General features: G+C 51.3%; 1 protein-coding gene across 1 annotated transcript; it reads left to right on the forward strand.

The window, feature by feature from the left end:
* The first annotated feature begins 1,190 nt into the window (after positions 1–1,190).
* yeats2 (YEATS domain containing 2) lies at positions 1,191–22,532 on the forward strand. The gene is made up of 30 exons (XM_023818537.2): positions 1,191–1,441; positions 2,351–2,471; positions 3,030–3,127; positions 3,573–3,665; positions 4,781–4,999; positions 5,086–5,204; positions 6,943–7,104; positions 8,541–8,652; positions 8,794–8,838; positions 9,163–9,376; positions 9,954–10,190; positions 10,481–10,645; positions 10,942–11,045; positions 11,903–12,097; positions 12,196–12,451; positions 13,345–13,506; positions 13,595–13,722; positions 14,705–14,854; positions 15,710–15,892; positions 16,406–16,733; positions 16,819–16,956; positions 17,150–17,296; positions 17,385–17,520; positions 17,626–17,702; positions 17,807–17,886; positions 18,086–18,287; positions 19,275–19,507; positions 19,596–19,670; positions 20,398–20,471; positions 21,128–22,532. The coding sequence occupies exons 2-30, from the start codon at positions 2,372–2,374 to the stop codon at positions 21,246–21,248; spliced, it is 4,353 nt and encodes a 1,450-aa protein (XP_023674305.2). The 5' UTR covers positions 1,191–1,441; positions 2,351–2,371; the 3' UTR covers positions 21,249–22,532.
* The last annotated feature ends 570 nt before the right edge of the window (positions 22,533–23,102 follow it).

The raw sequence follows: 23,102 nt of genomic DNA on the forward strand, positions 1-23,102 counted from the left end.
TGCATCCTCTGCTGGGCCCTTTTGACAATTGTGTTTATGTCGGCCGCCCAGTTTAGGTCCCGGGAGACTGCATCCCAGGAACCGGAAGGCTTTCACAGTGGACAGAGTGCTGTTGTGTAGGGGGGGGGGGAGTACTGGGAGGCACTTTCGGAAGTCTACTATCATCTCCACCATTTTAAGTGTGTTCTCCAAATTGTTCTGATCGCACCACAGGATCAGCTGTTCGGCCTCCCGTCTGTATGCAGACACATCACTGTCATTGATGAGGCCGATGACTGTCATGCCGTTTGCAAACTTCAGGAGGTGGGCCCCCAGAGGTGCGGTCATTTGTGTAGAGCAGGGGTGGGGAACCTGATCCATGGACGGCTGGTGTGGGTGCGGGATTTTGGGATGCCCCGAGGACCGGAGTTGAGAATCACTGCTTTATTACTGGCTGGTAGAGAGGTCATCTCAAAAACCAGCACCCACAGCAGCTCACCTTGGATCAGGATCACCACCACTGCTGAAGAGGGAGAGGAGCAGAGGGGAGAGGACACACCCCTAGGGGGCGCCAGTGCTAATATCGGGGTGCCGGATGTGATATTCCCCCCATCCTCACCTGATGCTTCCTGTCTATATTATTCCTATATTATTAAATAGCAAGTATTTCATTCATTAAATTCAATAATAAAAACAAACATTAAAGGCGTAACCAACAAGCTGGATGATGAATGTACTTTGTGCATTTGCCAGCAATATTCTGAATCACGGCTATAATTTTGTGTAATGAATAGAAATCTAGGTTTTCCTCAACATACCCGACAACAGGGGCGTTTCATTTAAAGGCTACATAAAGGCATTTTCTTAAAGTAAAATACAACATATGATCTGTTCTTTTTCAAACTGGGTGAGGGTACATGCAAGATCCTGAAGCAATGACCACAAGAGGCACTGATATACATTTTATAAAATAACTAGCTTTAAATTATTATTCAAGAAATAAGCTGCAAGTGCGTGTTTGATACTAGTAATACATTGTTGCTTCTGATTTCATCGAATTAGCAGAACATGTGTTCACAACACAAGCAGAGCGCAAAACGATGTCAGGACTTTGTCATTAATCACTGCTCAGATGAGTCCGCACTGTGGGATGAAAGCTGCCAACTTCTTTTTGATGCGATGCACGCACGCTACTCCGAAACGCCCCCCAGTGGCAATCCAGTAGAATGGCGCGGCCTAGCTGATTCTGGCGCTTCATGGCGCTGAGAACCTTCCACCCAAAGAAAGCATTGTGCCTGGGAAGGGAAAAAGGGGACTGCGACGAAACCGCCGTCTTTCCCAGCGGCATATTCTGCAAACAGAGCTTCGGGACCGTGTTTGCGGTCCGCGGAAACCATCCCCAGTTCACTGGGTTTGCAGCTTTTTGTCTCATCTCCGCTTCTCTCTAGTTGTCCGCTATTTGGTGCGTAAATTAGCTCCGGACTGCTTTCGATCAGTTAAGATAAATTGTGTAGCGGGAATAAAACTACCGACGGGGGTAGTAATGCAGTTCACGGGCGTCTCCTCATACTAGTCGTTCTTTTTATCTTTTTTATATCGCTTTGGAGGCCTAACATCGAGCTTTCGACCGGTCTCGAGTTGAGCCGAAGGCCCGCTAGGCGGATAGCTTGCCCGTTAGCATGCTATCTCGTTAGCTCCATAGCCGCCTAGCCTGCTAGCTCGCTTTCGGCAAGGCCCCGCAGTTCTGCTAACCATCAGCAAGTTTATAAAATAAGAATTATGCAGCTGAAGAACGTATAAAGTATATATTGACCTGGAATACGAGTTTCATATGAATAAATCGGTTCTCCTGCACATATGCTTATTGCTAGCCTGCTAGCTAAGTGCAGCTAACGCGGTTAGCATGTCAGTAAAACTCCAGGAATGATTGATACCTTGACAATTCCAGCGCTTTATATCGGTATTAGCCGGGTGGTTAGTTAAAGTGAGTATGTTGCCAGGAATCTATGGTGCTTAATAACATTTTATTACATGATAGATGTGATATGCAAATTTTTTATGGCAAGTTGTTGAACTTATAGAAGTATTCTTAATTACAAAATTCAATTTTAACATATAAAACTATATAACTATACATTTAAATTGCAGATTTTTACGGGGTTTGTGGGCATGTCTGCAGGATACCATATGCCGTGCATGATGTATGTCCACTTTATTAAGAGTAATGATCAGAGAACCGCCTTTCATTAAGGTGGCTGAGTGATTGAGGTCTGTGATGTAAGAGGGGTGGTTACATTTTTGGGGGTCAGTGCATGTTGACAGACATTCAGACAGTTCTTTCTCCATAATGTGATCAGTGCATTCTCGTTAGGTCCTGACTGAAGTTGCAGAGATGTCAGGCATTAAGAGGAAGATTGAGGACAATGATCCAGACTATGAAGACATATCTGTGGTGCCCAAAAACAAGAGGCTCAAAGCAGTGGAACAAAATGGTAATGAGTTCATCAGTAACAAGCGTGTTGGGTAAACAGTTATGCAGGCACATGCACCCAAAGCATTTACGGGCACGCTGTTTAGTGCATGATCGTGGTTCTTGTACATCAAGGCCAGGCAGTGTGTCGAGGAGACTGACCATTGTTTTACAAAAAAGTGGACGCCGGGTGATAGCAAAAAAAAAAGGCATGCACTGTTGCTTCACATCTCTGGGACCAGGGTTCAAGTCTCCGCCAGGGTTCCATGTGTGTGGAGTTACATCCGTGTCGTCGTGGGGTTTCCTCCTGGTACTCTGGTTCCCACCCCCACAGTCCAAAAACATGCTGAGGTTGATTGGAGTTACCAAATTGCCCATAGGTGTGAATGGTGTGAGTGAATGGTGTGTATGTGTGCCCTGGGATGGATTGGTGTCCCATCCTGGGTTGTTCCCTGCCCTGCACCCATAGCTTCCCAGATAGACTCCAGATCTCATGCAACCTTGAATAGAACACGCAATTGCAGAAAATGGGTGGCATTTATAGTGGCGTGTTGATTGTTGGTCGTATCCTGTCTTTCAGCTCGGGAAGTGACTGTGCAGAAGATTGAAGGCATCATCAAGGACCAGTTCTCGCTGGAGATGAAGAGCAAGGAGCACGAGATCGAAGTGATCGGACAGGTAGCCCTGCCCCCCCAGCACTACCTGCTGCTTCTGAGCGGCGTTTGCCAGAACCTTCCGCTCTACAGCCACTCAGCCCAGATGTGGTTTCACTGGCCTAAATTTCTGTTGAACTGGTCCCGCACTGTTATGTTTGAGTGGTCCCCACTCTGAAATGTTACTCAAGCTGGAGTAACAAGGTGTGGACATCAAATGTGGTGACTCACTGAATGGAGACGTGGATGAGAAATAAAATGAATATTTTGAGATTTCGAAAAACATCGCAAGCCATCTGTCAGAACCGTAACGAAACAGGTTTTCTGTAGGTGTGCAGTCGATTTTCGTGTGTTCCCTTTTATTCAGCGGTGAATATATTTTCAAAAGAAACAGCACCAGGCCATACGCGACTGATAGGGTAAACCCAGCGTGTGCGATGAGTGTTTGATCTTCACTGCCCATTGCACAGCGTCTCAACGAAGCAAGGAGGATGATGGACAAGCTGCGTGCCTGCATTGTGGCCAATTACTACGCCAACGCCAGGCAGCCCAAGGTGCTCGAGGTAAGGGCTGCCATGTTTCAGATTTGTTCCCTGTGTAAGAGTATTTATTTCTAAGCCTTTACTATGGAATTCCATACAGTAGGTACTTAATAAAATGTCTGTCTGTCTTTGCCTGACTGTTGATGTTTACTGTTGTCTATTATTTATTGTTACTGTCTGTTAATGTCTAAATACAGCTCTGGGAAAAAATTGAGAACTCAGCGAAATGAACAGTTTCATTCATTTCTCGTCTTATGGGTATGCATCAATGTAAAATACACATTTTTTTCACCAACTGCAGCCTGGCTCTTCCCTGCTTCTCATTGATGAAGGGCTTCTTCCTTGCTTCATGGGTCTTCAGTCCTGCTTCCAGGAGCCTGTTATGAATTGTCCTAGCAGTGCACTTCACGCCATTTAATGTTTCCCATTCTTTTTGAAGGTCACTTGAGGTCATCCTCTGATTTATGAGGCACTGCCTGATAAGTCGACGGTCATCTCCTGCTCCACCTTATTCTTGTGTACTGCTGTCTTAGAAGCTTTGAACCTGGTTGCAGCCTGCCTCGCAGCGTAGCCTTCTGCCAGCAGAACCGGGATTAAACAAGGATTTAAAAATGCAGTTTTTAAAAAAATATATAGAGTGGTCTCTAATTTTTTCCAGAGCTGTATGTACAGTATATTGAGCCACTGTGAACCTGCCGTATCCTTCTGAATTACCTGTCTGTCTGTTTTGCTCTCACTCTCTTTCTCTTATATTCTTTGCACTGATGCTGTTTATTGTTGTCCGTCACTGTCTCTTAATTTCTAAATGTATGTATTAAGCTATTCTACATCTGCAATATCCTGTGAAATTCTGTCTGCCTGCCTGTCTGTCTGTCTGTCTGCCTGCCTGCCTGTGTGTCTGTCTGTCTGCCTGTGTGTGTGTCTGTCTACCTGTGTGTCTGCCTGTCTGTCTGTCTGCCTGCCTGTCTATCTGTCTGTCTGCCTGCCTGTCTGTCTACCTGTGTGTCTGTCTGCCTGTCTGTTTCTGTCTGTCTGCCTGTCTGTCTGCCTGCCTGTCTATCTGTCTGTCTGCCTGCCTGTCTGTCTGTCTGTGTATGGATGCAGTGACTTGTTTACCCCTCTCCATTGACTGACAGCCTGGCAAGAGCGACGCCTCAGTCCTGAACCACCCGGCCATCAAACGCTTCTTGGAGTCCCCCTCCCGGTCCTCGTCGCCCTTCAACCAGGGCTCGGAAACGCCTTCCCTGGTGCCCTCGGAAGCTGAGTCGCTGTCCCAGAATTCCCGGCAGGCGGAGGGGCCTGAGCAGGAGGAGGGGCCGAGGCCGGAGCGGAGACCAGGCCGCAATGTGGGCAAGGTGAGCTGAGGGCGCCCCCCTCCCACGTGTTAACCTGCAGCTAGAATGTTTGTTTATTTGTTTGTTCGTTTGCTTTCCTCATGCAGGACAGCTTTGGTGTGCTGCCCCCTGTGGACGCAGAGTCACGGTTTACATTCCATGCCTCCAGAGAGGACTCATCACGCCTGTATGTGAAGAAGACCATCGTGGTTGGGAACGTGTCCAAGTGGGTGTCCTACCGTGCTCGCCCCTCCTACCGCCAGTCCGGCACAATAGACATCATACACTGTAAGAGCAAGGGGAGCAGGCTGGGTGGTCGCCAGGGAAACCAGCTGAACTGGGTTGCCATGGGAATGCACAGCGAAGCACTGAGCGGCTGTAATGGCTTCAAGGACGTTCAGATAATTCAGTGCACCGACTGACGCCGCTTTAAAAACTTTTTCTTTTCCCTTCCGGCCTTTGCTCTCAGCTCTGGTTTTGCTTGACTCAGCCTCAGAGTGACGGAGGCAGGGGTGAACTTTACAGAGGCGTACCAGCTGAGGGAGCGCAGAGTAGCTATCGTGGGCTGAAAGGTGCAGATGCGGACATGTTCTGGAATGGAGAAGAGGCAGAAACAAGACAAAAAAAACATTGGACAGGATGGGAACAAGATCGTTAAAAAATGCTTCAGACCACATGTATGTGCATGAATCCAGAACTCTGTGGTTTCAGCTGGGAAGTATTCCTAGATGCCTCTTAACAGAGTTATTTATTTTTGTGAAGACTAATGCAGACAGTGGTTTGTAAGGTACTGAAACTCAGGTCTGCAGGCCTGAGGCAGTGAGGTACAGCCTGAGGGAGCGAGGTACAGCCTGAGGGAGCGAGGTACAGCCTAAGGGAGCGAGGTACAGCCTAAGGGAGCGAGGTACAGCCTGAGGCAGCGAGGTACAGCCTGAGGCAGCGAGGTACAGCCTGAGGGAGCGAGGTACAGCCTTCTCCTGCCATTATATGCACCTGCAGCCGTGTTGGCACCCCACCCACTCTCGCTTTCCCTGTGAAGTCGACGCATCGGTACTTGCACAGAGGGATGTTTTCACGTGTATTTCAGAATTTTAGGCTTGACTGCTTCTCTCCTTAGAACCAGAATAAAGAGAGGCTGCTTTGAATAGCTGTTAGGCACTACTTGCTTAGTGGCCTCAGGGTTGGGTGACAGTGAGGTACATACGCACACGTGTGGATGCGTGTCTCTATTATTTTTTTTTTCCTTAGGACATATTTGAATCTCAAAGCTGCTCGGAACATGCCCCTTCTTGACCCAAACATCCTGTTCTTTGAATAATGATCAATCCGTCTTGGTATTGTTATTCTGTCTTAAATAATCAAGGTCTGGATGAACAAAGAGCGTTGCCTGGAGTAGGGCAGGTGCTGAGCATGCTCAGTGATGTCCTTTGTAGAGCCCGAGGTTGTTTTTGTTAACACTGAGCATGCTCAGTGATGCCTGTTATTAGAGTGGTCGGTACTGAGCATGCTCAGTGATGCCTGTTATTAGAGTGGTCGGTACTGAGCATGCTCAGTGATGCCTGTTATTAGAGTGGTCGGTACTGAGCATGCTCAGTGATGCCTGTTATTAGAGTGTCCCACATGTATGTTTTTTTTTACAGTTGCTGCTGTTGTTGTCGTTAAATCCAAATGTGCGTGCTCCAGGTTTGTTTGATCCTTCCTTTTGCATTGCCTTCGGATGTTTGTAAAGCAACGATCTCATTTCTGATTGGCTGAAAAAAGACCCCTCCCCAAAGCTACGAAACATCTGTCAGCCTGGCATTCAACACCTGATATCATGCCCCAGTGACAGACTGCCACATCCCCCTGCCCCCACATCGATATACTTTTGTTTTTCATAAAAGGAAAATCCAAGGGCTTTGTCTTGGCTGGGATAGTCATTGCCAGTTTACCTGTCCACCCTCCCCCCCCATCCCCTCCCTCAGGTACATCCCCCCAGACAAACGAGAAGAGAACGACCAGTCCACACACAAGTGGATGGTGTACGTCAGGGGTTCCCGGCGAGAACCCAGCATAGACCACTTTGTTAAGAAGGTCTGGTTCTTCCTGCACCCCAGTTACAAGCCCAACGACCTGGTGGAGGTCAGGTGTGTGCATGCGTCTGTCTGTGCTCGCTGAACCCCCCTGCCCCCCCCCCCCCCCGCCAGTAATGCAGTAATTGCCTGATGGCCCTGTTTACACCAACTGTGCTCCTAGTAGTTGGACGGATGCCGGGTGCCTTTCAACTGAGGATCCGCGGATGTTCAGAGAAACGGCGCCTTCCAGTGGGGTGGGGGGTTGGGGGGGGGGGGGGCGGATTACCAGGCATGTCCAGAGCTGCCTCGCCCGGGAGACGTTGATGTTTTTAGACACAGAGACACATCTTGCAGTTTCTAGAATTTAGATGTTAGTTTCAGGATCCTCCAGAAGAAGCAGGAGGAATGTTTCAAAAACCCGTTTGGCTTTAGTGATTTACAGCGAGTGGAAAGTCCCCCCCCCCCCCCACACCTGTAGGTACAAATGCTGCCCCCACCCACCACTGGGCCTCCTGGAAAGCAGCCCTAATGACAGATAATGTTCTAATGGGTCTTGTGGCCTTTTCAGAAGCATTAAAAAACCTCAGATTAATGTTTACAATTTAAAATCGAAGCACTGTGTGCTAATTGGGGACACGATGTCAATCTTGCATGGAGTTTCCTTTATATTTTTAGCACCAACTCCCAACCCTCCCCACTGCACCATAGATCATTGATGCACAGGATGCACACACACACACACACTCACACAACCACACACACACACACACACTCACACAACCACACACACACACTCACACAACCACACACACACTCACACAACCACACACACTCACACACACTCACACAACCACACACACACACACACACGTACACAACCACACACACACGTACACACACAACCACACACACACACACACAACCACACACACTCACACAACCACACACACACACATATACTCACACAACCACACACGCACACACACTCACACGCAACCACACACACACTCACACACACACTCACACAACCACACACACACTCACACAACCACACACACTCACACACACTCACACAACCACACACACACACACACGTACACAACCACACACACACGTACACACACAACCACACACACACACACACAACCACACACACACACACACACACACACACACACATATACTCACACAACCACACACGCACACACACTCACACGCAACCACACACACACTCACACAACCACACACACACAACCACACACACACGCACTCACATACACACACACATACAGACACACACACACACAACCACACACACACTCACATACACACACACACACAACCACACACACAACCACACACACACACAACCACACACACACTCACACAACCACACACACACTCACACAACCACACACATACACACACACACACATACACACACAACCACATACACACACACACACACACTTTCTGTGCTCTCACATGCTGCTTCCCATGTATTCCAGTGAGCCCCCGTTCCACCTGACCCGCCGCGGCTGGGGGGAGTTCCCCGTTCGCGTGCAGATCCATTTCAAAGACGCCCGGAACAAGCGTGTCGATATCATCCACCACCTGAAGGTCTGCGTTCCTCCTGCTCACACATTCACCCGGGGTTCCGGTGCTCCCCGCGTTCCTCAGTCCTGTTCCGGCTAGGCGCCGTGTTCTGCACTGGGTTACCCTGCAGGGAACACGTGTGTCTCACTTTTCCTCCCTTTGCAGCTTGACAGGACGTACACAGGCCTGCAGACCCTGGGGGCAGAGACGGTAAGACTAGTTACCATTTGCTACCTTTGGCTTTTTTGGTTTTAACTGGTCTCTCTCTTTAAATTCTACATCTAAAGTATTCTTTCTCAAGAATTTTCTTTGCTGGATATTTTTTTTGATCCAGCAGTTCAGAAACCTTCTGTCATGGAAGACAGGTTGCCAGGTCATGTGGCTTTGTGTCAGTTTGTCATTGGATAGAAATTGGTAAAGAGCTGATTGGTCTTACTGTCTGTCTCTGACCAATGGCGTCATGCTGGTGGTGAAGTTGTCTCCTGCTCAAAGAAGAAGACGATTGAATCTTTTTCCTATCTGTCTATCTTACAGGTGGTGGATGTGGAATTGCACCGGAACAGCCTGGGGGAGGACCTTGTTTCCTTCCCCTGCTCCTCCTCCTCGTCATCTTCCTCCTCATCTTCCTCCCAGCAGGCAGTTGCCACCCACCTCCCTTCCTCCACACCCCAGGCCCCCCTCCCAGCATCAGGGCTCCCAGCCTCCCCGGGGTCGATTTCCCAGGATTCTCACGCCATCACAGAGAAAGGTTAGCTGTCTCGCAAGCACGTGTGCCTGTGTTTGTGTCTGTGGCTGTTTTCTCCCCCCCCCCCCCCCCCCCATTCAGTTTCTGGGTAGTTCTCCATGGGTACCATTGGCACACTCCAAACTCCATGTGACCCTGACACCCCCAAAGACTTCTTCCCAACAGAGTTCTGCAGGTTCCTTCAGTGTTCGATGTTACTGATCCCACGTGGTTGCACACTTTCTCCAGTTCCATCAAGATCTTCCTTAGTGCTTCTGCTGGACATTGCTTGTGATCCAAGTGATGGGCCAGAAGTTTCTTCTCCAGTAGAACACACACTAGATTGGTCATGGGTTTCAAATATGTTCTGGACCCAGACATAATGAAGAGGTTGGGTTGGGGTGGGGTTGGCATCTTCTTGGTTGATTGGGATGGCTGATGAGCTGCATTCTCCATTCATTGGTTCAGTTGTACTTGTATTGGTTTGGGAGGGGGGTGAAATTTAATGCTGGGGTTGGCTGGCAGGTGGCAGCCTCCTTCTCTGATGAGCCAGTGGTAACCTTAACCCTAACCCTAACCCTAACCCTTTTCTCACCCACAGGTCATCCCACCAAGAGTGAGCTTGGCCGTTCGGGCAGCTACAGCCTCCTGTCCTCCGACCGCACCCCGTCCCGCCCCAAGGTCCTGGAGAAGATCACTCTAGGCTCCCACAGCAACTCCGCCTTTCAGCCAATCACGGCCAGCTGCAAGATCGTGCCGCAGGGACAGGCCCCCAATCCCGCGGAGTCTCCCGGGAAGTCATTCCAGCCAATCACCATGAGCTGTAAGATTGTGTCTGGTACGTCACTGTGGGAATGGGACGCCGCTGGTTCTTCGGGAATGATTTCAACATCTCAAGTGTCTCTCCTCTAATTTCAGGAATACTTTTCTCTTATGCGTTTTACATCTTAAAAGTCTTCAGATGTAAAATTCTTGTCTAAGTTTCTATCTATGACTACCAAAAACGATCCACCAAGCTTATAAATAGTCCTTGATCTGATTGTACTTATACAGTTTTTTCTGGCAGGCCTTGTGCCAGAGACGTTGGCAGTTATGCGGTGTTTGTGTGATTCCCGCGATTTTCCCCAGGCTCTCCCATCTCCACCCCCAGCCACTCGCCCCTCCCCCGCACTCCGACCTCCACGCCCGTGCACATGAAGCAGGGATCGTCCGTCATCAACAACCCGTACATCATTGTGGACAAGCCCGGTCTGGTTGCCGGCATGGGTTCCCCCAGCGCCGCCGTCTCCGCAGGTGCGCCGCTGCCCCCTCCTGGCCCAGCAGAGTCGAACCCGGGCGCTGTTGCATGATTAATCTTAATGTGCTTGTCAGTTTGATCTGGACAGTAAAACCCGGGGTGGGTGACTGAGTGCATACTGCACCCCCCGCCCACCTCACTTTATTTACACTGACTGTGCTGTGCCTGAGCATTGTCTGAGCACTTCCTGTTAACCATCAGGTAGCCTGTATATGTTCTATTCTTCTGCACACTCTCCTGGTGCCCAGTACAGCCACTGCTCTCCACAGTGACCAGGGGCTTCTTTTTCCAGGCAGTCCGACGGGCAAGCAGACGTCCGCGGTCCAGGCATCCCCAGGAACCCACTCCCCAGCCCCGAAGGTGCCTGCCGGAAGCTTCCTGTCCTCCGGGGTGAAGGTAAACGAGTATCTGAAGCTGACGGCTTCCGGTATTTCCTGAGCGGTTTAGCAGCCCTGCTTCCTGGCGGGGGGGACTGTAGCCCCTGGGGGATGTGCCTCTTTTCCCATGATCCTCTCGTCCATGCTCAGGCGGGCCCCTCCCTCACAGGCGCATGCCGTGTTGTTTATCATCCCGCTGGGTCTCCACACATTCCCCCCCCTTCCTGCCCCTTCCTAGCAGCTGAATCCGGTCAAGGGGAGCACCTTCCTGTTCCAGTGTTTCTGGGTTAAGGTCCCCCATAGCCCCCCCCCCCCCTACAAGCTGCAGTATTAATAATCTTGGCCCACCGCGTGCGGTTTAACTGGGACGCCTCTCTGCCCTGTTCCACGGGGCCATAGAGCGATGCCCGGGCCTGCCTGGGCACGCAGGATTTAGTCAGGCTGCATGCAAATGCAAACCGTCACTTTGCTTCAGCTTTGGGATAATAAGGAGGGGGGGTGAATGCACACTCACAGTGAGAGGAGAATATTGTGGTGATGGCCATTTAGGAGCATGACTGAATAGACATGGACTGTGACTGAATAGACATGGACCATTACTGAAGAAATATGGACCGTGACTGAATTGATGTACACCATAACTGGAAAAATATGGACCGTAACTGAATAGATATGCACCCTGACAAGAAAAATGGACCGTGACTGAATAGACATGGACCATAACTGAAGAAATAAGGCCTGTGACTGAATAGACATGGACTGTGACTAAAGAAACATTGACCAGAACTGAATACAGTTAGACCGTGGCTGAATATCATCAGGCCACCTGTCTGAGGATCTCCATTTCTCCTGGTCTCGTTCCCCCCTCCCCCCCAGGTCATCATCAAGCAGGAGCCGGGGGAGGTGTCCACAACACCGCAGCAGCCAGTACAGCAGGTGCTGGTTTCTGCAGCCACGCCGCAGCACGCAGCCGCGCAACAGTTTGTGGCAGTGAAGGGAGGGCACGTGATTGCTGTGTCGCCGCAGAAGCAGAGTGCTGGACCTGCTGCGCCCGGCATGACTCAGAACAAGGTGTGTGCAGTAGATGTATGTACCGTATGGTTGATGTATGTGCCGTACTTTTGCCAGAACTACATTTCCCATGATGCTCCTCCCATCTTTCCCTCAAGGTGGTTGGAATCCCTGTTGGCTCAGCCCTGCAGTCTGCTGTGAAGCAGGTGGCCATCAGCAGTGGGCAGATCCTCGTGGCCAAGTCCAGCCCGGCTGTCTCCAAGGTGATGGGACAGAAGCAGGTGATTGCCCAGGGTGTGGCCAAGGCCATCGTGAGCGGGGCTGGCGGCAGCATCGTGGGCCAGCAGGTGCAGACGGTCACCAAGGCAACAGCCACTTCTTCTGGAGCTGCTAAAGCTGGAGGCCAGGGGTCAGGTAAAGCTTTCCAGGAACCGCTTTTCCCTAGGTACTTTTATCCTCCTACCACCAGGGGTCAGTGGGGTTACCTGGTCAGGCCTTAATGCTTCTTGTTCCTCTTCTCCTGTTCCTCGCCACTGGGGCGCGGTACTGGTTAGCATATAGAGCTTTATCGTAGTTTGCAGTTTTGCCGTATAAGTTTTTGGCATAGAAGGTACTGGTGGAAGAAGCTATTTTTTCTACTATTCATTATAACATGGCTGGGTTTGGGGGGGTGAGAGATGAATACCCCTTTACCGGATTTTGCTTGTGCCTGTCCTTGAAGTATACAGCCAATCCCAACTCCTGTTTCAGTTCAATTAGCATTTACCCCATGAAGAGAAAGTATCAGATACAAGTGTTGATGCCCAACCAAAATTGCTGATTGTCCACACAAGTCAAGGGCTGCACCATGATGGAATCGAGGGTGGGAACTAGACCGTGAACTGTGTGTGTGTGTGTGTTTGTGTGTGTTTGTGTGTGTTTGTGTGTGTGAGAGAGAGATTTGTTGTTGTTGTTCCTCTGTCTGACTGAGGCTATTCATTGCAAAGTGAGAATGACCTTGGCCACAGGAGAGTTGGGGGAGGGGGGAGGACGTGTCACATGGGCCTGGGGGCGGAGGGGGGAGGGATCGATCTTGCTATGGGGGCTGGCAGCTGAGCGCCTCTCTGTGTCCTGACATACCCGCCCCCAGCCCCCTTTTTCCCTCTCGCTCACCAGCCAGATCCCCTGCTGGTGGGGGCACTCAGACCTCCGTGGAGCTGTAGAAAATTCGGCCAATTGAGGCCTCGACGTTCAGTAAACGTTAAATCTGACGTTAATTGTGACTGTCTCTCCTCCCGCCTCTGTCCCCCTTCACAATGTTTCTCCAGTCATGGCCACTCTCCAGCTTCCAGCCAACAACCTGGCCAGCCTGGCCAACCTGCCCCCTGGCACTAAGCTCTACCTGACTACCAACAGCAAGAACCCCTCTGGCAAGGGCAAGCTGCTTCTGATCCCCCAGGGGGCCATTCTGCGTGCCTCCAATCCCTCAGGTCAGCCCCTCCTCTGCTCTCCCCATTGGCTGCATCGCCGTACCTGGCCCTCGATTTGAAGGTGACAGGCTGTGCTCTCCAACTGCAGGTCAGCAGCCACAGGCCACGCCCCAATCGGGGGCGGGGACTTCCCAAGCTCCTCCCTCCACCAGCAGCAGCAGCAGCTTGCCTTCAAACCTGTCCTACACCTCTTACATCCTCAAACAGACTCCGCAGGTACGTGTGCTCTGAGCACCAGGGCACTGCAGTTTATTTTCATCTTTTTAAAGCATCTACTGTAAGCGAGCTGGGACTGCATATAGCTGGGAATCTCTAGCTCCCATATTGTGTTCAAGAATAATAAAACAATCAACCCATCCAAAATCCAACATTCCATTCAGTTATGTTCACTTATCGATTGTATGACGGGCCTCATCTGTCTATCGCCGACATCATTCATCCCCCCTGTCCCGGTTAAGGGGGGTGTGAGGCTCTACGGATGAGGCCTCTGTGCCCATGAGTGGAAGGTTGCAGGTTCAGATCCCAGAGTTGCAAGGGTGATTTTCCCCATTGTGACCCTGAGCAAGGCTCTTTACACGCAGTCGCACCTGGGAGTGTCTGACCCTGGTTTTGTACGTCGCTTTTGATAAAAGCCTCTGCTAAATAACATAAAATAAAAATAAAGGTTTCAAGGACATGAATTTCCAGCTGAGCCTCCTGTTTGAGGCTTCAGCTGTGTCAAGGGAAAGAGAAATGGATTGCGAGGGGAACTCTCAGCAGATCTATCAGTCTCTCTCTCACACACACACACACAGAAGAGAAGCATTTGCTTTTGTAATGGTAAGTAAAAGCACTCAGTCAGTTGCATTCATTCTGAGTGTGATGTGACATTAATCACTTCATGCTGATACCCACTGCGAGAGCACACACACACACACACACACACACACACACACACACACATACACAGTGCCGTACTCTTTACACTGTGGCAGCCCATGTGTTTCCATGGACACCAGAGTTCCGCTTGGAGAACATCGAGTTTCTGTCGACCTTTCAGTCGAAATCCTTTGTTCTTGCTGGGGGCCTCCAGAGTTCCTGGCTACCCACACGCCCGCTACCCACACGCCCGCTACCCCAGGGCCCGCCATCCCTGGGCATTTTCGCAGAGTGCGCTCCACTTTACCACCCTGACTGCAGCTCTCATCCATCTTCCCAGGGAACGTTTCTGGTGGGCCAGCCGGTGGCGCCGGGGACCGGGAAGCCTGGGTCCGGTCCTTCAGGAGGGAACAGCACGTCTTCAACCACACCGGTGCCCCAGCAGGCCATCCGGGTGACGGCAGGACAGAAGGCCGCCATCCTCGCCCAGGTATCGCCCACTCGGCTGTCCCTGAGGCTCTCCACGTTCGGCCTGTTTCCGTTTTTAGCCTCAGGACCATTTGGGACCATGCTCAGGGCCGATGTGAGACTCTGGGCCACACCGCGAGTCCTGTGCCGTGGCATGGATCAGGAATACTAGTTTTTCAGCTCAGAATTATAAAATAAGATTTGAAAAGCCTTCACACGCTTGCTATTTCCTCATCGGATCGACCTCTGTGAACTGCTACGCCCTTGCGTGCCGCAGTGTTAACACAGCGATGACCTCACTGTTAGGCGTGTGCCCCCAGGAGGCGATGGTCACGCCAGGCTGCATGCCGTCTCTGGTTTAGCCAGCCGGGCAGCGCCCCTGACGGCTGAGTGGTGGCCCTGTCCTGGAATGCCAGTCGGACTGGTTCGCGGTGTGGTCACTCGTCTGGTGACGCGTCACCCGAATCGATACGCCGCTTCCTGTAGGCCTGCAGCCATCACTGGCTTCCCGCCTCTCCCTGACAGCCGAATGCTCATCCCATCAATAGTCAGGCAGATTGCTGTGACACACCAGGCATGTGTGTCATAGATGGGTGTGATTGATTTCATCAGGTACATGGTGTTCTAATTAGGGGCTGTCGATACCAGAACCCAGAAATTCAGGTCCGTCATTCCAGTGGTTTCGTTTTGGACGGCTGTAGGTAACCATTTTGGGTTGTGTTATTTGAAAAAGGTTGCACGTTCGGATCTCAGCAGGGGAACTGCAGTTGTATCCTTGGATAGTGTAGCGGAAACGGATCGGGGACATTCCGGGCCGTCATAGGGTAAGGCTGGGTTCCGGAGACCCTATGAGGGTGCTGCTTTTTGTGATTGACAGGTGGTGGGCGGGTCCCAGGGCTCCCATGTGAAGCTGTCGGACGGCTCTGTGAAGACTGTGGCGGCAGCAGCTCACCTATCAAAGCCGAGCGGCACCGCGCTGAGGATGGCGGGCAGCGTGGTGGCGGCCCCCAGCTCTGCCGTCATGCCCCACGGGGTCGCCACAGCAACCCCTTCCCAGCAGGTCAGCGTCTCCAACCCTCAGAGCCTGCAGAGACCAACACCATCCCCCGTCGATCCCCTGATATAACAACCCCAACCTCTGTCTATCAAAAGTCCGGTTTTAATTAATGTTTAATTTAGTGTACCCGCCTGACTCGTTAGTTTAACTGCGAATGAGTGTCATTTTGTCCTAATTCCGCAGCTGGTGAAATTGTTCCAACCACCTCGATCTCAAAGCCGGGCATCGTGCCGCTTTTTTCATTACTGCTCTTGAAACACCGCCTCTCGTACTGCCGTTTAGTGAGCGACTGTCCGCGTTACCATGGCAGTGACGTCGGATCGTTTTCAATAAGCGAATTAAGCTGCAGCCTACCATAGGCTACCTACCTACCAATTTTATATTAATAAAGTCAAAATGACAAATGTCACAGTGAGATTCACTAGTTCGATGGGGATCTGCAGCACCCCTTGCACTAGTGCCCCCCCCCCCAGTTCCTTCTTCACATCCTCTTGTACCTTTTGTCCTCTCCTCAAGCCTGCCGAGGGGTCCGGCCCGTCTTCCGGTTCAGCCGGGCCATCCGGCGGCAAAGACGTCGCCCCGCACCCGCTGCTGGTAGCGGCCAGTCAAGCGGGCATCAGCGGCACCCCTAAGGGCACTGTTGTCATGGCGAAGGGAGGCGGCCCGGCCGCCGTGGTGACCGTCGCCAAGAGTGTGAACGTGCCGGTCATCAGCCTGTCCAAGGGGGCAGCCGCATCCCTGGTGGGTACGCCCAAGAACGCTGGCCCCTCCCTCGTCGCCGCGACCGCTTCCCTGGTCCCGTCAGCAGGGGGCGCTGTGAGTGGGAAACCCGCTGCTCTGTCAGGTGAGAGCTGGCTGATGGCGTGGCACTGTGTAGAGATTTCAGCGTGTGGTGCCCATTGATTTTAAGTTTCTCCACCCCCCCAAAGGTATGCTGAAGATCCACTCTGGCCAGGCCAGTGCCCAGCAGACTGTGCTAACCATCCCTGCCAACCAGCTGAAGCAGCTGGGGGTGAGCAGCTCCTCTGGGGGGGGTCTGCAGACCATCCTGATGCCTGTCAGCAAAGGTGAGGGACTGCATGTGCTGGGGGATCGGGACCTGGGACGGCGTGGGAATAAGCCCACTCTGCCAGGTTCTGGGGGCCTCTCTCAGGGCCCCCGCAAGCATGTGCCACACTGCATCGGCATTGTTTTCAGGCTGGCCTAACAAAGAGGATGATGTGTAATGAGAGGTGCCTCTTGGTCCTGCGCTTCTTGCAGTGGTACCATCAGGCTCGACCGTGAAAGCTCTGGCCAGCTCCACCCCAGTCGCGGCCGCCGCTGCTCCCCCCGCCACCGCGCCAGGCAGGAGTGCGGCCACGCCCCCAGCCCTGCCCACCGCCGCCGCAGTACCCCCCGCCACTCAAGGTTAGAGGCGGTGTGCAAATGAGCATCTGGTTCCTCGCATGACTGCGGATGGGGAGCTGATCCTTCCCTGTTCTGTTCCTGCCCTCAGTGAAGACGGAGCCCGGCGTGACTGGAGCCCCTGCTGGTGCTGCCCCGCCTCCGGGTGCAGAAGGCTCCGCCCCCATCACCGCCCCCGGGCCCGTCAAGCAGGAGCAGGGAACGGAGTCGGGACACGACCTCATCGAGTACTGTGCCGAGTCCTCTGCTCGCTTCTCTCGTTTGCTGGTTCGTCCGAGCTTTATGATTTGTTTGCTGAGGCCCCGCCCCCATTTTGTTTTTCCTCCAATTAGCACGGAGCACATAGAGAATCTGCCACAGCTGCTGACAGCTGCCGTGAAGAAGTTTCCGCTGATCGTCCCCGAGAAGAGTAAGATCCGCATGCATGCTGCTCCGTGTGCAGCCTTTGGGGCGAATACCCAAGGGAGCACAGCTGAGGTTATCACTGATGCGCGGCTCCTGTGTTCCCCGCAGCCGAGGACTCGGCCCCCTTCTGCGCCGACTCACTGGAGCAGTACTACTCTTGGAACATCGGGAAGCGCCGCGCTGCTGAGGTATCACTGTACAGTGCCCCCTACTGCCCGCTGCTTGCCAAAGGGTTTGAGACCGTGCATGATGGAATCTCCTTTTACTGTGTATATGTCCTGTAATTCACCTACACTTCACCTTACTGCCCAAGTAATGGCTGCAATTAGGCCAGCGAAAGCAGAAGTAGGTCTAGAAGCATGGTGCCTGGTGACATTGCTTTCCCAGCTCCAGCGAGCCGTGGCTGTGAAGAGGCTCGTCCAGGACGTGCTGGAGAAATCCCCAGGCCTGCAGGCCAGTGCCCTCCCTAAGACCAGGGAGGTGGTGCAGTGGTGTAGGCAGAGGGGTTACACCCCCCCCGACCCGGAGCCCCAGCGCAGCGAGGAGGACTCTATCGAGGACATCCTCACCCAGATCGACAGCGAGCCTGGTGAGAGTGCGTCATCGGCGCCAGGAGGTTGTGGGGTCGAAACTTAAACATGGTGTATGAAGGGGTGGGGAAAAATGACCAGGAATAGGGGGATTAGCACTGACAATCAGGCAGGTAAAGACTGTAATCCCACCCACTGTCAGGTTTGGAGCCCAATCTCTCCCAGCACTGAGGTCTGGTCATAGGTTTGAATCCCTTCTTAGAGTATTCTGGGTGGAATATGAGAATGCAGTCTGTCACATGTCAAATCCCAGAGCCACTCTTATGAAAATTACTAAAGAGCCTTTTTATTGTGTTCCTAACAGACCCGCTGGCTGTACTGTAAACCCATCTGTTCCCGTTATTTGGCTCTGCATTGTGGTTTTCTTTTGTTTCCGGGCCCACAACGCCGGCGCTGAGGTCCGTTTCAGATGGGACCATTTGTCCTGAATACATTCTGGCCGCCGTTGCGCGTCGCCAAGCTCGCGGCGTTGCATAATGTCTCCCAGTATTGGGGGGGCTTTGTCCTGTAATCAGCACTCTGTGAATGAATCGTGTGAGCTGCCCCGGGCTCTTGTGGGGAGGGGGCGGGGCCTGTGATTCCTGCCCCCCGAGGCGTTCAGAATCACGCAGTTAGAGTTTGTCCTTTGGGTGTTTAAAAATCTCTAGGTTTGTTTATTCTTTTTGTTTTCTTAGGGACAAACTCAAGTTTTTCAGAGGCAACGTATATTGCTGTATACAGTCAGTTGAAATGCAACTGTAAAAATCAGAATGTGGGAATCGTATAGGCAGGCAAGCAAATGTCAGTGTTACTGATATTTGCTAGTAATAATTATAAGTATTTGTCCTGTGTACTAAGACAGCGTTGCCTTGGTGATGCGCGTTAATATTGCAAGCAGTATCGGATCCATTAAAAAATTGCTGTCACAAACAGACACTGTGTTAAAGTGCTTGAATGGAAAGCAGAGATGTGGGATGTTTGTGACACCAGCTGCCTGCATTTCCCAGAATGCCCTTCGACGCTGCTGGATGCGGAGGAGCTGTGCCAGCGGCTGGAGGAGCTGCAGGCGCTGCTGAAGACGGAGGCGGAGCCGGAGGATGAGCCGCTGGACATCGTGGGCGTGGCCGAGCCCGCCTGCCAGCTGCGGGTCAAGCAGGAAGAGCTGGGCGAGGAGCAGGAGTCCCACTTTTACCTGGGCCCGTCGGCCACCTCGCATTTTGTCAGAGACGCTGCCCAGCAGGTGCGCGCCCCCTCTGGTCTGCAGGGGTATCGCTGACCCCCGGCCCGGCTCCGTGTGCCGGACCCTCACTGGCTGTCCTCTCTTCCAGATCGGAGTTTCCTTCCAGCCGGTAGAGGTGGAGAAGAACGTTTACGCCCCAGTGGTCGAGGAAATGATCCTGAAGGTACGTAGGACAAGTGCCCACAGCCTGCCTGGCATCACCGTGGCAACAGGCCTGGGGACACCTCCTGTGCACTGCAGTATGCCCGTGAGGGGGTGTGACCCAGCCTGCATGCAGTCCTGTGTGTCTGTGCGTGTCTATGTGTGTTTGTGTTTCTATGTCTGTGTGTGTGTATCTGTGTGTATGTATGTGTGTGTGTGTGTCTGTCTGTGTCTGTGTGTGTGTCTGTGTGTGTGTGTGTATGTCTGTGTGTGTCTGTGTCTACGTGTGTGTGTGTGTGTCTGTGTGTGTGTCTGTGTCTGCGTGTGTGTGTGTCTGCGTGTGTGTGTCTGTGTGTGTCTGCGTGTGTGTGTCTGTGTGTGTGTGTGTGTGTCTGCGTGTGTGTGTGTGTGTCTGCGTGTGTCTGCGTGTGTGTGCGTCTGTGTGTGTCTGTGTGTGTCTGCGTGTCTGTGTGTGTCTGCGTGTGTGTGTGTCTGTGTGCGTGTGTGTGTGTCTGTGTGCGTGTGTGTGTGAGTGTCTGTGTGTGTGTATCTGTGTGTATGTATGTGTGTGTGTGTCTGTCTGTGACTGTGTGTGTGTCTGTCTGCGTGTGTGTGTGTCTGTCTGCGTGTGTGTGTGTCTGTGTGCGTGTGTGTATGTACGCATGTGAAAATCGGAACGTAAACGTTTGCTCGGGCATCATTGTTGTGACTCTTTTAATGATCTCTCTTGCGTTCCCTGGGGGGTTCAGGCGGTGGAGCAATTTGCCAGTGACGTCCTGAGGGAGTCTCTCGCTGGGGCGTACCTCAAAGCTCCACAAAACAGGTCAGAGCCCCCCCCCACACTTAATACTGCAGCATGCATTCTCACAGCCATTTCTGAACCTCAGTCTGGGAGTATTATACGCTTTTAACAGAAACCAGTAGCACAGCGATTTGCAATTTATGTAAAATAAAGTTTTGAGGTGGGAATAGCGTTTAATGGACAATCCCATTTAAAGCGCACGGAACTGCCAGACACAACAAAGCAATGGATGATTTGGGAGTCGCTAACCTGGACTGTTTTGCGAACTCGCTGCAGCTTGTGATACAAGAAGAGCTGCCCTCGCAACAAAAGTGTAACTGAGCCGACGCCAATGGGAGAAAAACTGTGTTAAATTTTAAGTATTCGCCACTTGTGTATATTTGCTCTGAATATATTCATATTGAACTGCAAATGCCTCAAAAACGCTTAAAACAAACGAGGGGGAACAGTACGTTATGTATGTTTGTAGTAGCCTAATTAAATATTTTTTGTCATACATTTTTTCCATCTGTATTTACTAGCTTAAAAAAATTAATATATAAAGTATAACAAAGTAAAAAGAGCTCTTGTATCGGAATCTGTATCGGTATTGGTAGTTGTGTATCGGAATCGGAGCGGAACTGAAAAAATGTGGATCGCCCATCTCTAATTAAAGTTTGCCCCCTCTCCCCCCCCAGGGCTCCCAGGGAGATCACGGCCATAGATGTCCACCAGGCAGTAGCTGGCATTGCCGCTTGCGACTTCCTGACCAACAAGTACATGGGCTGCCTGGTGAAGGATGAGGCCCACACAGACTGAGCATGCCCAGTGGCCGGGGGGTGGGCCATGCAGGGGCGTGTCCCCACGCAGCCCCTGTCAAGGTGGCCGACATGATTCGGTTTAATCCCAGAGCATGAGGACCTCTACTGTGGTCTGAGACCGAGATTGGCGCTCAGTAAGCAGCAGTAAGAATGGTTATAGGGTCATCGCTGGTTGACCTAAAGGGCCACAAACAAAGCCCCTGCCGGTTTTAGTGCCTGCCGCTTGGGTCCCGTCTCTTCAGCTCAGTCTCTCTGGCATGCAGAGCTGTGGCTGAACGGAGCTCCTGACCGCTGCCCATCTCGTACCCGGGCCAGTACGGTTTCCATGTTGAGCGCTGCAGGAATTCTGCCATTTCTCATTGACTGACCCCTTGTGGTCAAATCTAAGACGCACTAAAAGGTATATCAGAACATGCTGACTGTGTAGGTGAGGACTGAGGGTGAGAGTCAAAGGATGACTGACATTCAGTGGTCGCTAAGCTAAGTAGGGTAGCTTCTTCAACCTTGAACTTCTGTGGTTCCTATCAGTGCGTGAATGAACTTACCTATGCTCCTTCATTCCCCCCACCTACAATTACCCCCCCCCCCCCCACCAGAGCCTTTTATCAGTGTTTTATCACTATAGCATTGTGACATAACGGAATCAATGTTTTAAAAGTATTTGTGTAGGCTTTCTGGTTTCAGTCAGCCGTTGTGATAAACACTCGTATCTTCTGTCTGGTCCAGAGGTTGCCGACGACAGTCCCGTCCCAGTGTTTCCTGGTGTGTTGGAATTCTGCGAAAACGCTGTAAGAATGGCGTGTGTGGCAAACCTCGCTGCTCACCGGCAATTTTACAGCAGTGAAATACTGTCTCATCAAAGCGTGTTATTTACACAGTAAGATTACTTTCCTCATATTTTATGATCAGTATTCCTGTAGAACAAATTAAATCTAATAGGAGAGTTAACTAGTGACCTAACTAGTTATGACTTTTAGTTTCACGACAACTAGAGAACATATTGGAAGTATTGTTTTTAACACAGGTGTTCCTGTAATATATTGTTGGCTAAAATATGACAGTGTATGCAGGAAACTAACTGCTGCACTGTTGTCACGGTTCCCGGCGTTTTATGTCCTGCCTTTATAGAACAGAGAGTAGAGAAGCTTCCAGAAGGAATGCATGTGAGTTTGTTGGTTCTGTGATAAGCTGGGTTATGGTCCTGACCTCTCCCCACATTCCCTGCACACATGAAAACTGAATTAATATTCTTGTATTAAAAATGAAAAAGTTATTTAAAGTGCTTTTTTGAGTCTGGCTTGTGTGATTTGCGTGTTTCTCTCCGTGCAGATGGCTGTCACATGACGATGCTCTGTCACATGACGATGCTATCTTCCAAATATGGAAGCATCCTCGGCTTGGAAGGCCAGTTTTGAAGGCAGGGTTTTTTTTAATTAATAGTAATTAAGTCTTTTTCCAAGTGACGAGGGATTTGGTTTTGAAAGCTGCAGTGGGTGGGATCTTGTGCATTGTCACTGCCTGATTCCTTCCCATGGTTTACCCATGTTGGTGATTGACGGCATACAACATACCTGCCCGCTGTGGCTTTTAAAGCCTCATTGCTCATGCCTCCCCCCCCCCAATATCTAGAAGCCCATAGAGCGCCAGTATTTCTCAGCACATCCCTGCCTGCTCTCACTGGGATGGCAAATAATCATTTTACAAGTTGGTAAGCGAATTAGATTTTTTTTCCCCCCAAAAAGCCTGACAGCCGTATCTGTCATCCTGAAGGGAGAAATGGAGCAGAAGTTGCTTGGCGTCTCCTAGGTGGATTTTGTTCCCATAAGGGGGTGGAGGAGCCTCTATGATTTAT

This window comes from Paramormyrops kingsleyae, chromosome 21, assembly GCF_048594095.1.
Source record: "Paramormyrops kingsleyae isolate MSU_618 chromosome 21, PKINGS_0.4, whole genome shotgun sequence".
NCBI classification, from domain to species: domain Eukaryota; kingdom Metazoa; phylum Chordata; class Actinopteri; order Osteoglossiformes; family Mormyridae; genus Paramormyrops; species Paramormyrops kingsleyae.